Raw genomic sequence first — 13,111 nt, forward strand, 5'->3', positions numbered from 1 at the left:
GTTTTTCTTTACATGTGTGTTTTAATTTATTTAAAAAGTCTCCCTTAACCAATGATTTTACTTAATTTTACATGACAAATCACAATTAATAGTTCAAGTCTATAGAACAATTACTTATTTACATACTTGTGATATAAATAAATACACTATCTATTACACGGAAAACAAATAAATATATTTCAAGTACAATGCATTATGTTTGAAGGTTTTATTGTATTTTTTATTCTTTATTCATTTCAATTCCATATTGTAATTGAATTAGTTAATATCATATTACTTTAGTACGTTCATATTTCTCTTATTTTAAGTTGTATTAATTTTAATAAAATATGTTATTAATGATTGCATTTCATGGTTATGATATTTATGTTGTTATACTGTTATGTAAAAACTTTTTTGGTTCCAGTAGATTATACCATTATTTACTATTTATTTACTATTATGATTTTACATTAAAGTTAAAGATTAGGTTAAAATCTATGAAACAAAAAATTGTGATTCTTTTCATTCAAATAAGTAGCAGTGTTTATGGTTAACAATCACAAGACAAGTAGAAAATATTATGAAATGTGTAATAAACACAAACCATAAATGAAAATAAATAATGTTACTCAAGATAACTCTTCAATAAAATTGTTTTATAAACTGGAAAAAATAAAAATTTTGAGTATGTAAGTATCAAGTAAGCCACCTCTATCTTCAAATCCTAGCTCCGCCCCTGACTGGCTCGCTAGTTCCCAATGCTTTTGGAATACTAGTTGACCTTTCCTTATTCGTATAACTGCAGAGGAAAGCAATCTTGTCCCTTTCCTTTGCTGTACGAGCATGCAGCCGAGCTAGGAATAGTTCAGCTAGCTTAACTTTGTAATTGACCGAGGTTTATGGGCTCCAAGATCACTAATCTTACTCTGGTTTCTGGACCTCGTTAATTGTAGCTGATGTTTCCTTCGTACTATATATTGTGGCAAATTTCACCGAAGTAAATTGCGAAGCTATTGTGCACGAACGGGAGGTAGGGTACAATATCAGTAAGAAACACGTATAGATAGCAACTATGTAAGATCAAACGCTACCGCTATACCAAACCAAACTTCAATAGTCATATAAATCACACCTTCAAAAGGATGCAATCTCAACGAAAGTATAATTACTTGCATCTCTCCATCTGCGTAGTAGGTAAAATAATAGAAGAAAAAGTAAAATGTACAGGTAACTCGATAAAAATGTGATGGAGAAAAAGACAAAAAACAATTTCTTCAACCATAACCGTATATGAGCAAGTACAAATGTATCCAAAATGTCAATTATGAATTATGAAACCAACACACTTGTGAAGTTACACTTTATCTATTTGGTTGTTGCTAATTCGATTGCGATCTCAGTTCTAAGATCCAAGTAGGTATCCAACTATGAAAACAACATATAAGCACACACACATATATTTGGCATATTGAAGATCCACCCTGACCCACCCATTTCCCGGACCCACCCATTTCCCCACCCCACTCTGCCCCACCCAACGACTAACGTACTATGTATCTCAAAACATAATAATAGGATTTATTCTTTTTTGTCAAAAGGTTTCACCCGGTAAATATTATTTGTAAAAATAATAAAAAATAAAAATAAGAACAACGACCGCAAGCATACCTTACGGCCTCACACAAAACCACAAAAACAAGCTAGACCTACAAAACATAAGGACTAGCAAAATCAATAACACCAACATACTCGTCTAAGCAAGGACAAACAACTACAACCAACCCTTTTTCATGCCAAAAGTAGTCGTTGCCTCGGATTTATTCTTTCATTTGCTTATTTTCCAATTTCATTCATTAATTAAACGTACATATATGAAAAAACCCACATATTATAATCAAGTATCCTCGTCTCCTTCAACGATTCTTGGTATTTATTTATTTATTTATTTATTTTATTTAAATTTATTTTTGTATTTATAGCTTATATTGAATTGATGATTAATTAATTGTGCTGTAGTACTAATTACATAAATCACCTGGACCCTTTTCTGCAAAATCACTCAATCTTATAATGACATGTGTATTGAGTTTAATGGCGATATAAAGGTACTGACTTTGTAGATCTTTATTCATATGCCATATTTTTCAAGGTACCCCATTTTTACATGAATTTGATGTATGTATTGGTTTAAAATGCATTCATCTTGTTGATTAATGTGATTGATTGATGATTACTGAGATTTTAAATTTTTTCACTCTGAGTTTGATTTTAAAGGTGTCAACTTTTTTTTTTTTATAATTTTACTGAAATGTGTAATAATATGAGGTGTTGGTTTGATTTTAATTGACCACCTTTTTCTCTCTTTATGATGATATTTGTTCCAACATTTTTTTTTTTTTTTTCTATAAACTTTAGTTTTTTTAGATCTTCAGTTTTTGAGGTTTTTCATTTGCACCATGACCATAAAAAATTAGTATCTGACCTAATTATTCTTAGTTGCATATTTAACTTCTGAGTTGTTTTTTATCATCATCTTCATATGATTGTTTAGAAATTAAAATTAAAATGTAATCACCTCCCTTTGATTATGCTAATGTTTGCTTAACTTGATTGGCCAAATGTTGTGGCTTGATCCCCTTTAATGGTTGATTTCACTTCTTTTTTTTCTTTTTTTCTTTTTTTTTTTTTTGTGATTCTCAGTAGTGATAACACATTTATTTTTGTTTTAGAGAAGTGGAGTTCATCTATAAATGCTAAAACCAAGAACTCAGAGGCCAAACAGGCCCAATTCGTTAGGAGGTAACTTAACAATTTCAGTTACTAAATATCTTAATATTCATTCGCAATTTGTCATCTATATAATTTTATTATCTCTCTCTCATTTGTTATTATTAATTTTTTTTTTTTTGTAATAAAAAAATGGGCATGGAATGTTTCTCTTTGACATTTGATTCCTAGTTATGATCCATTGACTTGATAATATAACCAAGTGCATAAATTCCAAACAGGCTGGCCGGCTAGCCAGACGATGATTATTATTTTTGGATTTATATGTTGTAACATGAAAAGTTAGAGTCTTTATATTTATTCTTTCTTTGTTGTTATCGTTAGGCATGGATTTTGTGGATCCAGTGAAAAAAGGCGGTGTCGTGAGAAAGATTATTGTTGCTGCCTGTCTTATAGCAATATGCATCACAATAATCAAGATAACCCCGAATTTCGGCACCCCAAGCCCAGTAAGTAAAGAGTACTGTACCTTTTTTCGGTTATCTGTTTTAATTTTATGTATAATAAATGGGGGTTAGAAAGCATAATTAAATAGTATTATTGTTTTTATAACATTGATTTCTCACAGTTGTGAGTCTGATAATGTTTGTTGTTTCCTGTTTTGAAGTTCTCTCGTCATGAATCGGGAATTACTCACGTGTTAGTAACTGGAGGTGCTGGTTATATTGGTTCTCATGCTTCTCTGCGCCTTCTAAAAGACACTTATCGTGTCACTATAGTGGTATATCTCTAATCAATATTTAATTAAAAATTAAATATCCTTAATGTTATTGATGAAGTACTAATAGTTGAACTACAAGATCCCACATTTTTGAAACGAAAACTTAGTTAGGTGTGCCTAATTTAGTTATTTGGTGGTTTGGGTTGATCTTGTCCATTTTAAAGCACTTAAACTACTTGAATATGTGATATGCATGTTTAAACATAAATACGTGTGTATTTATTTCATCTCATAATTTTAGGTCTTGAAAAGATTTATATACCTCTCTTTAACTACATATCTAGTTACAAAAATTCTTAAAATTTGCAGGTAATGCATATTACATTTTCACACGTAAAAGTTTTATTACGAAATGAAAACAGTTTCTATAATGTCTGTTTTTATGTATGTGGTAGGACAATCTCTCACGTGGAAACCTAGGTGCAGTTAAAGTTCTGCAAGCCTTATTTCCAGAACCGGGAAGGCTTCAATTCATTTATGCAGACTTGGGAGATCCGAAAGCTGTATCCTTTAACGTAGACTAAAAACACGATATGTACTAAATTAATATCGATATGTTTTGTTTCCTTGATAAAAATATTTCAGGTAAATAAAATATTCTCCGAAAACGCATTTGATGCAGTGATGCACTTTGCCGCGGTTGCATATGTTGGGGAGAGTACCCTTGATCCCCTAAAGTAAGTATTGTTGAATTAATCAAAGGTGGCAAAATGGGTGGGTTGGCTAATAGCTTTTTCAGTATATGCCAAATTCAGTTTGGGTTGGATTGGTCTGATAAACAAACATTCTTTTTCTTAAGTTCTACAGTCGATTCATGTTTTAAAATGATAAAGTCAAGGAAAGGAAGTAATTTATTCATTAGTGAATTTTGTTACATTTACAAAGGCATATATTAAAGGAACAAAGTTTCTTTAATATTCATCAAAGATTGTGAATAATATTATTTGGTAAACGATAACTTAATAATAGTATTAGTATCTATCAATTAAAAGTAACACACACACACACACACACACACACACACACACACAAAAAAAATATTTCGTTGTTGAATATATTTGTTATATTCACCAATAAATTTCAAATGAATTTCTTTTTTCCAATCTGCCTTTTATATTCATTGGTGAAGCTCAAAAAACTTGCTTCGCTCTATATCAGCTCCCCAAAACGATATTATTACATTGATAGTGTAACTTTGAAAAATATGGGAGGTTTATGCATCATGAATACGCTTTAGGTGACTTTCGACATGTAAATGCATTAGCTTTGTATTTCTCACTCCTTATAAATGGTGCCTAATTTGAATTTTTGTCATAATACAATGCAGATATTATCACAACATCACCTTGAATACTTTGGTGGTATTAGAGGCTATGGCAGAACATAATGTGAATACTTTGATATACTCGAGTACGTGTGCGACATACGGGGAGCCAGATAAAATGCCCATCACAGAAGAAACCTCTCAGGTATTCTTCAGTACATATTAAGTTATGTAATTTTTATGGTACAATGTGTACTATTTTTCTCAAGTAATCATTTATTATTTCGTGTTTCAGAACCCAATTAACCCGTATGGAAAAGCCAAGAAGATGTCAGAAGATATTATTTTGGATTTCCATAAAAACTCGGACATGGCGGTCATGATCTTAAGGTCAGTATTTCTGTATCTAGATATGTATTTGCTAGACGTGGCTAAATGGGTGGGTCATCCATATCAAACTTACAATTATTACTATTCTATGTATCCAATGACTAATATCATTATACACACTAGGAACTTTTAAAGTTGGATACACACAATGTAATTTTAGGTAAAGTGTGATTACATATTGAGTGCTTGAAAACTTTTTTTTGATTACATGTAATACTAGTAAATTAGTAATTTTTACAAATTATATTGACTTAATAGACAAAGTATGGAGTTCTTATTTTCAAATATTTTATTTTATTTTCTTTTATTAATTTGCAGATACTTCAATGTGATAGGATCAGATCCAGATGGAAGGTTAGGAGAGGCACCAAGACCAGAATTACGTGAGCACGGAAGAATATCTGGTGCGTGTTTTGACGCAGCTCGGGGAATTACTAGCGGACTCAAGGTTAGTTTTTTCATATCTTACCTCATTAGACACTCGGGTACCTTTGCGCGATGGATGCGAGGAATTTCTTTCTAATGGGTGTGTGGGTGGCAAATGAGAGGATTCGATGCCAAAATTGCCGTTCTAAAAAAACATTTGTACTATTGAATATAAATTATATATAAAAAAACTGATCTCTTTCATACCTTGCTTCTAAGAGTATATATTTTTCTGTATTTTTTTTTTTTAAAAAAATACAGACATTCGATGCACAAGTTTTTTTTGTGCACAAGTTTTCAAAAGTTGACTGTTATTGTGGTTGTTTGTATGATACAGGTTCGAGGAACAGACTATAAAACCGCAGACGGAACATGCATACGTGACTACATTGATGTTACCGATCTAGTAGATGCTCATGTAAAAGCTCTCGAAAAAGCCCAACCCGGGGAAGTTGGAATCTACAATGTCGGTACAGGACGAGGTAGATCAGTTAAAGAGTTTGTTGAAGCGTGTAAAAAAGCAACCGGTGTATCTATAAAAGTTGACTATTTGCCACGTAGACCTGGTGACTATGCTGAAGTGTTTAGTGACCCGTCAAAAATACTTCGTGAACTTAACTGGTCAGCACAATATACAGATCTTGAAAAGAGTTTACGAGTTGCGTGGAGGTGGCAAAAGTTGCATGTTAATGGATACGGGCCCGCAAAAGCTTCGCTTTAAATGTTACTCATGAGACTGGTTATGATTTTTTACTTGTAGGAAAGGACAAGTTAATGCACATTCTGTTTCATGATCACCATGGTGTCGTTGAAGCTGATTGAAGTTTCAATGGATTTTGGTCAGGAGCAGGGTTATCGTTGTAATGAGTAGAGTATCCTATGCATTAAAAGTTGTAAAAATCGGTTCATGATTCGTTTAGGGTTTAAGTTGTATGAGAGGAACCCATGAGAGATCTGAATAATGTTGGTTGTAGTTTCATTATTATATACTTTGTTATACATATAAGATTCAACTTTATGGTTTATATTGAATGAATAGAATTTTGGACCTACATTGTTTAATATGATGTTTTCATTATTATGTAATAATCATTTAAATTCACCTTAAAGCTGTTTTAGAAAGTTCAGCAAAGAAACAGATTTAATTCGTTTGGAGCTCTTGTGATGAGTTGAGCGATATAGAATCTGATGAAGATGAAACATCCAGATTTAAGGCCGAGAAAAATGCTACGCATCGACATCGTTCGGCATCGGGTTGGTTGTATTATTATTTTGTTTTCATGTCTTGTTCTAGGTGTATTACTGGTTTCTTGGTTTTGCTAGTCCTGTCATAGATGTGTAAGGTCTAGCTAGGTTTCTGGTTGTTTGTAAGGCCGCAAGGTTCGCTTGTTGTCGTTCTTCATTGTAATTTTATTTTATACTTTATAATAGTATTCACCCGGTAAAATCCCTTACCCAAAAAAAACATACAAAATCTGAAAAACACAAATATATACTTCCATCATCATAGCAACTTGCAACTGCATCCATCACTTACGTACAATTTCAATTATATTCATATATTTACATGTTAACTAATAGACAAAAGTTATATAGACAAAAGTTAATAGTATCAGGGTCTGGTTGCCGATCGTATCACGTCACAAAACTCTACTTCCACCGGATTATGGAATTGGTCGAGAAACCCATATGGACGTACCCTCAACGAATTAACGGAACTCAACAATCTTATTGCCTCCATTAATTTAACTGATAAACCTGACACTTGGAAGTGGGCCTTAGATAACGATGGTATCTTCACAACAAAGAAACTTGCTTCTATCCTCGACAACACCATACTCGCCACTCCACAACACACCTTCAAAACTCCGAAAAACAAACTTTTACCCCAAAAAATTAACATATTTATCTGGAGATTAATTTATGGTAGAATTCCCACTCGCATTGAACTAGACAAACGTAATGTTGACCTTAATTCGATTCTTTGCCCATTATGCAACTCACACGTCGAAACCATTGAACACATTCTTTTTCTTTGTCCGAAAACATCAAGTGTATGGCTATCTATACTAAAATGGTGGAACCTTCCTTCTAACACCCTCACCACCTTTACCGACATTACCATCTCGGAGCAACCGTTCCCTACGTCGAAATCCGGTTCATACATATGGCAAGCCACTAAATGGGCATCTACATACATTATTTGGAAACATAGGAATCTTAATGTCTTTAGCAAAAAGGAATGGTGTGTTGCTACAATTTTAACTGAAATCCAATCACAATCTTACGCTTGGATCTCCAAAAGAGCAAAGAAGTCTATAATCGATTGGCATCAATGGCTCATCAACCCATCATCATACACCTCGGATCAACAAAGAACGGGCATTGGCTAATTTACTTCACGTCCTAAATAGTCCTTTTGTACTCATGCTTCTCCATGGATAGGTCTTTGCATTTTGTCACTTGGTTAAACGGATAGTATTAATCAACTTTGTCACCGAAAGTTCGGTACTGTTCGGTTAATTCTATCCTACTTGAATCCTCAAGTTCCGCGGTGTCAAAATGTGTGATTTATTCATGAAGGCGGCATTTGCTTTTTTCCGTTATCATCATATTGTATAGAATTTATAGGGCTTGTAACTTTCCATTATATAAATAAAATTTCTTGCTTTTCAAAAAAAAAAAAAAAAAAAAAAAAAAAATAGTATCAGGGTCATTTTCGACTTTTCACTTTTTTTTTAAAATTTTAACTAAATTTCATTTTACAAAAAAAGACCCCCACACTTTTTTGAAAAATTCAAATCGACCCCCCAAACAGGGGGTAAAGTGTCAAATAACCATTTTCATAAAAAATCTTAAATAAACTCCACCCAAATATTCAACGGGTCATATCTTCTCGCTCGCAACGAGTTAAATTTTTCCGACACCATCGTTAAACTCGAAATAATTTTAGGAACACAATGTCACTAGCTATACGCAAAACGGACACTTTTTAAAAAACGCTAAATATTTGGGGTACTTTTCATACACGTTGATTTTGCGTTAAATTTTTAAAAGTCGACAATTCCATAGCGAAACGCGGAGATGCACATATATTGTTAATTTAAAATAACATTTAAATCTCTCACGGGTTATACCTTTTAGTTCGACTCGAGTTGCGCTTCAACGACATCATTGTTAGCCACAAAATAAATTTACTAAACGCAATAAAATACATTAAAAATCGAACCCCCGGCGCGAACCAAGGGTTCAATAACTAGTTTCATATTATATAGTATAAATAATAAATATAATACTATAATAAATAATACTCCGTAATGAAACAATAAGAACTGCTGTACTTGTGACTGTGAGTTGTTTCTTCGAATAGTAATTTTCTCCGGGATTTTGTTTGGTTTCATATTGGTCAGCCCATGTTAGTTGACATTAAAATCGTTTAAACATGGTTTAATTAACATAAGCACAAAACTACATATAATCATTTTTCAATAAATGACTTTTGTACATATAGCCAAATTATCACTCCAATTCATATAATAGGGTGGTTAAATGATGTCAGGCAAGAAACTTCAAAAAATCGGGAAGCAAGAATGCAAAATTCCAAATGCAACACAAATTCTATGGATTACTCATAATGAAAAACTTGGGTTTAATGTTGTTTATAGAAACATGCCCAGAAAGACGCAAACAAACATTAAAAAAAAAGTACAAGTGATCACAAGCATTGCTCAACCAACAGTCTGTAGTGCCCTGTCGAAATTCTCTTCTGCGGTTGATCCCCGTTTAAGTAGCATGTGTTCGGGATCTGCGAGTTTCAACTGGCTGCAAGAGCAAACATAATAAACCCAGCTTCAGTATGCTAATCCTGTTACTATTTACAGGTGGCCAAAGGTGATTAATCAGGCAGAATAGATAACACTTACTGTCCGACATTTATAGATGTAATGTAGCATAGGTAAAGTAGCTAGATGTTGACAATTATAACGTAAACGGAGAAGCTTTTCCCTAAGCCCTATCAAGGTCGGAAAAGTCGTGAGACGGAGACGACTTGGTCGGGATGTTGGAACGATTAGTCGGTTGAGTCGAGTAGTCGTGGACTAATCAGACTTTGATCAACGTTGACTTTTAGTAATAAATAATTTAAACATATGTGTGTGCTCGTGTGCGTGTATTTTTACCAAGGTTGGAAAAGTTGTGAGACGAAGACGAGTTAGTCAGGACCTTGGTACAATTAGTCGGTTGAGTCGGGGAGTTATCGAGTAATAAACAGATGTTGACCAACATTGTATTCTAGTGATAAATATTAGTTTAATTAATTAATGTGAAATTTATCATCAGTTTAGAATCATAGCTAGACTTAGAAACATAGGAAGGATATTGTACTCAAACTTTGGTAATACTGAGTTACTGACTTGTAATAGGATTGTAATCACAAATCAGAGTGTTTATTTCCATCAACTAGTAATGTGATTTCATACCTTAAAAGCCGTGAAGCCGATTTGCCAAGATGAAGACTGCATACAACCAGATTAGCCAGTGTCTCGCGATCTTTTGCATCCTACATCAGTGCATCAACATATATATTTAGAAAGTATAACGTACAAGCTAATTAGATGTAGGCATTATATATTATATATAGGTATGAAACAAGGGTGAATCAAGAAAAGCAAATAAGATAAAGACAAGGGTTCTCATTATCATCTTGAAGGAAAATAAAATGTATATAGCCCCGTAAAATATAAAAAAACTGTATTCAAAATTTAGTATTTTGATTAAGTGACAAAGACAAAAGTGAACAAAATACCCTTGAGTGAAGATGCAAGTTCAAACTGCAGGGCAAGATGGGTGGGTTGGGTAACAAGCAAAATAGATGTGGGATGGAAGTCATAGAACGAGTAACTTTCAGTATGGGTCAAAATGGACCGAGTGGGGTTGGGTTGTGTTGACCTGCAAACACTTCTATTTAACAACACAGTAGGTTGTATGTATACAAAATAGTCTTCGGGCGACTTTCAGCTAAGAACCTAGATCGGTAAATCCACCCACTCATGAATAAAATGGTTAAAATAACCACATGTAGTATATATAATTAGCTGGAGATTTACCTTATTTAATGCCTCAAGCAATAACGATTCAGCTTCATCAAAATTTCCCATGTGCATGCAGCATACAGCCTTCCCATTAAGAATCAAATTAGTAATTTGGTACTTCTCAGAGAAGTCCTGGAAGATGAGATATGCTTCCTGTATCTTTGAACCACCCTGTTTTACATAAATAAAAAAAGTACATGGAGTAAAAAAAAGTGGTAATGATAGTATACAAAATGACCTGTACAGAAAAATATGTACCACAGCCAAATTAACCCATGCAGTTGCAAGCTGAGTCAGTGTGTGGTCCTCATCGATCTGTTGCATAACTCTCAATTGCTTCTCAGCATAATCTGCTCTGTGCATCTTGAGAAAAATTTGGACATTCAACGCATATCTAAGAAGAACATAAAGCATCAGGACAAGAATTCTTAATCATTATTGAGAGTTTGTCTAGCATGAAATAGTAGCAGAAGATATTGACAGCATCTAGTAGACACATTAAACCCTGTGTAGAGTTTCAGAGTTTCAGTTTATAATACTAGCATTTCAGTTGTGTTTCTTGTCCATTAAACTTTTACAAGAACCCATAGCGTTCACAAAAAACGTACAAGAATCTATTACATTAGACCCCAAAGCTATATATGATACTGGAACCCATAATTATAGCACACCCTAATTGGAATAAGGCTAAGAGCCTAACACATCTAAGCATTCGTGGGTGCCTGGTTTGAGCTTACCAGATCATGCAATGAACACTCTATTGATGGGGTGTACTTCTCTAGAAGGGCTGTTGCAATCTTTTTTGACATTATCTTAGTTATGTTTTAACTGTGATCAGTAGTGGTGTATGCTAATTAATAATAAATAAAAAATTTGAATGCTAATTTTTCATTTATAGGGGCTTCTTGCAACTAGCAGCCCAAAAGGAAAATTGTATAATATTAACATATAGAACACATCATTATATGGTTGGAATGTAAAAATATATCATTACATGAAAATATAAACAAAATTAGTAGAGAGGTAAAGTAACACTAACAGTTCCATACTCCCTCCGGTATTTGTGTATTTGAGTGCCTCATTGTAGTCTTGCTCATGCATGAATATGGTTCCAGCAATAAGCCTTAGTATCGGATTGTTCCCGATGGCAGCATCATCCAACCACTCCCGTATACTAGAAATTGCACTTTCCTATCATATTCAAAAACCACATAATAACTATGAGTTGAATAAATGGTGCACAAACTTCATATGATGCATAAAATAACAATATAAAACATATATGTACTGATGTGTACTGATGTACATTAGTCACACATCTGATATTTTCAATGGTAACCATCTTGTCCTGCTTCTAGTCCCATATTAATAGTCCACAGACAAAAAATACACACAGTTTAAGGAAATGTCATAAAAGTACTGTACTTTCTGTTTACTTTCCAGTTTTACCCGTAACTTTTCTTTCTCCATTAATCTTGTGCACATACATAAAGGACATAATAGAACTTAAGCTTCTTATTCTTTTCTATTTATGGAAGTGGACTATTAATTTCGAACATCCCAAAATAGAATACTGGACTATTAATATGGGACGGAAAGAGTATACAACTTGGTAGACATTGCACTTTACACTATAACTTATTTACACCTAAATAGACATTCATCAATCAACACATATAAAGAGATCAGTCGAAAAAAAGTCACCTTGTTATCAGGACTCAAAAGATAGGATGCTAGCAATTTCACGGCTTGAAGAGGCGTCGCAGCAGATGAATCAACTTCATTAATCACAAGCTATCAAAGATCAAATCAATTAATAAACATCAATTAATAAAATTAAACAAAATCGAGTAAATGTATAGATACAAAGCAATGAAATGAATAACCTGATAGCTTCCAAGGGCAATGTAAGATTTGTAGACGAGGCAATCTCGTTCGATTGAATCGTCTTCAGTTAGGTTTGCAATATCGCTGTTGTTGATTGCAGCTTGAAATGCACCCAAGTAGAAATTGTTTCGTAGGTTGAATAACAAATCTGGTGTCATCGTCATTGTTAATAGAAGATTGGAGATCTGGGATATGAGATCTGAGATCGGAGATGAGTGATTGGTAAATATTAATAGATCGAAGAGAAATAACGTATGTTAGGGTTTGTTTATCGGCTCAAGAAATACGGTTACACATTTTAGTTAACTACGGAGTAATTCAATTGAAAATAAAAAGATTTATTATTTGGAGATTATTTAGTGAGAACTCCAATTAGAGCGAAAAAAAAAAAAAAAAAAAAAAAAAAAGAGTGGCGGGCGAGCAAAAATAAGGAAAGTCGAGCAAAAGAATACGCGGGCGAATAAAAAAAAACAGGTGTGCGAACAAAAAAGCATGCGGGCGAACAAAAAAAAGGTATTCTAGCAAAAATTTAGGTGCATTATATCACATGTTCTACATTTTTTG

The 13,111-nt window shown here is 33.3% G+C and overlaps 2 protein-coding genes across 3 annotated transcripts; one reads left to right on the forward strand and one right to left on the reverse strand.

Moving 5' to 3' along the window:
• The first annotated feature begins 1,833 nt into the window (after positions 1-1,833).
• Positions 1,834-6,597, forward strand: LOC139852327 (probable UDP-arabinose 4-epimerase 2). Of its 2 annotated transcripts, XM_071841601.1 has the most exons (11): positions 1,860-1,908; positions 2,070-2,087; positions 2,712-2,781; positions 3,094-3,218; positions 3,377-3,490; positions 3,886-3,993; positions 4,076-4,167; positions 4,818-4,959; positions 5,050-5,144; positions 5,463-5,592; positions 5,908-6,597. In XM_071841601.1, the coding sequence occupies exons 3-11, from the start codon at positions 2,733-2,735 to the stop codon at positions 6,289-6,291; spliced, it is 1,239 nt and encodes a 412-aa protein (XP_071697702.1). In that variant the 5' UTR covers positions 1,860-1,908; positions 2,070-2,087; positions 2,712-2,732; the 3' UTR covers positions 6,292-6,597. The 2 variants fall into 2 exon arrangements, with proteins under 2 accessions (XP_071697701.1, XP_071697702.1); XM_071841600.1 differs by lacking the exon at positions 2,070-2,087 and having other exon boundaries at positions 1,834-1,908.
• A 2,517-nt stretch (positions 6,598-9,114) lies between these two features.
• On the reverse strand, positions 9,115-12,871 carry LOC139852571 (coatomer subunit epsilon-1-like). Its single transcript, XM_071841867.1, has 7 exons — positions 12,547-12,871; positions 12,365-12,454; positions 11,700-11,851; positions 10,919-11,054; positions 10,676-10,831; positions 10,049-10,128; positions 9,115-9,392 (listed from the first exon to the last, which is right to left on the reverse strand). Exons 1-7 carry the CDS (start codon positions 12,709-12,711, stop codon positions 9,299-9,301), a joined length of 873 nt encoding a protein of 290 aa, XP_071697968.1. The 5' UTR covers positions 12,712-12,871; the 3' UTR covers positions 9,115-9,298.
• Positions 12,872-13,111: the final 240 nt, after the last annotated feature.

The sequence above is a fragment of the Rutidosis leptorrhynchoides genome, chromosome 6 (genome assembly GCF_046630445.1).
Source record: "Rutidosis leptorrhynchoides isolate AG116_Rl617_1_P2 chromosome 6, CSIRO_AGI_Rlap_v1, whole genome shotgun sequence".
In the NCBI taxonomy this organism is placed as follows: domain Eukaryota; kingdom Viridiplantae; phylum Streptophyta; class Magnoliopsida; order Asterales; family Asteraceae; genus Rutidosis; species Rutidosis leptorrhynchoides.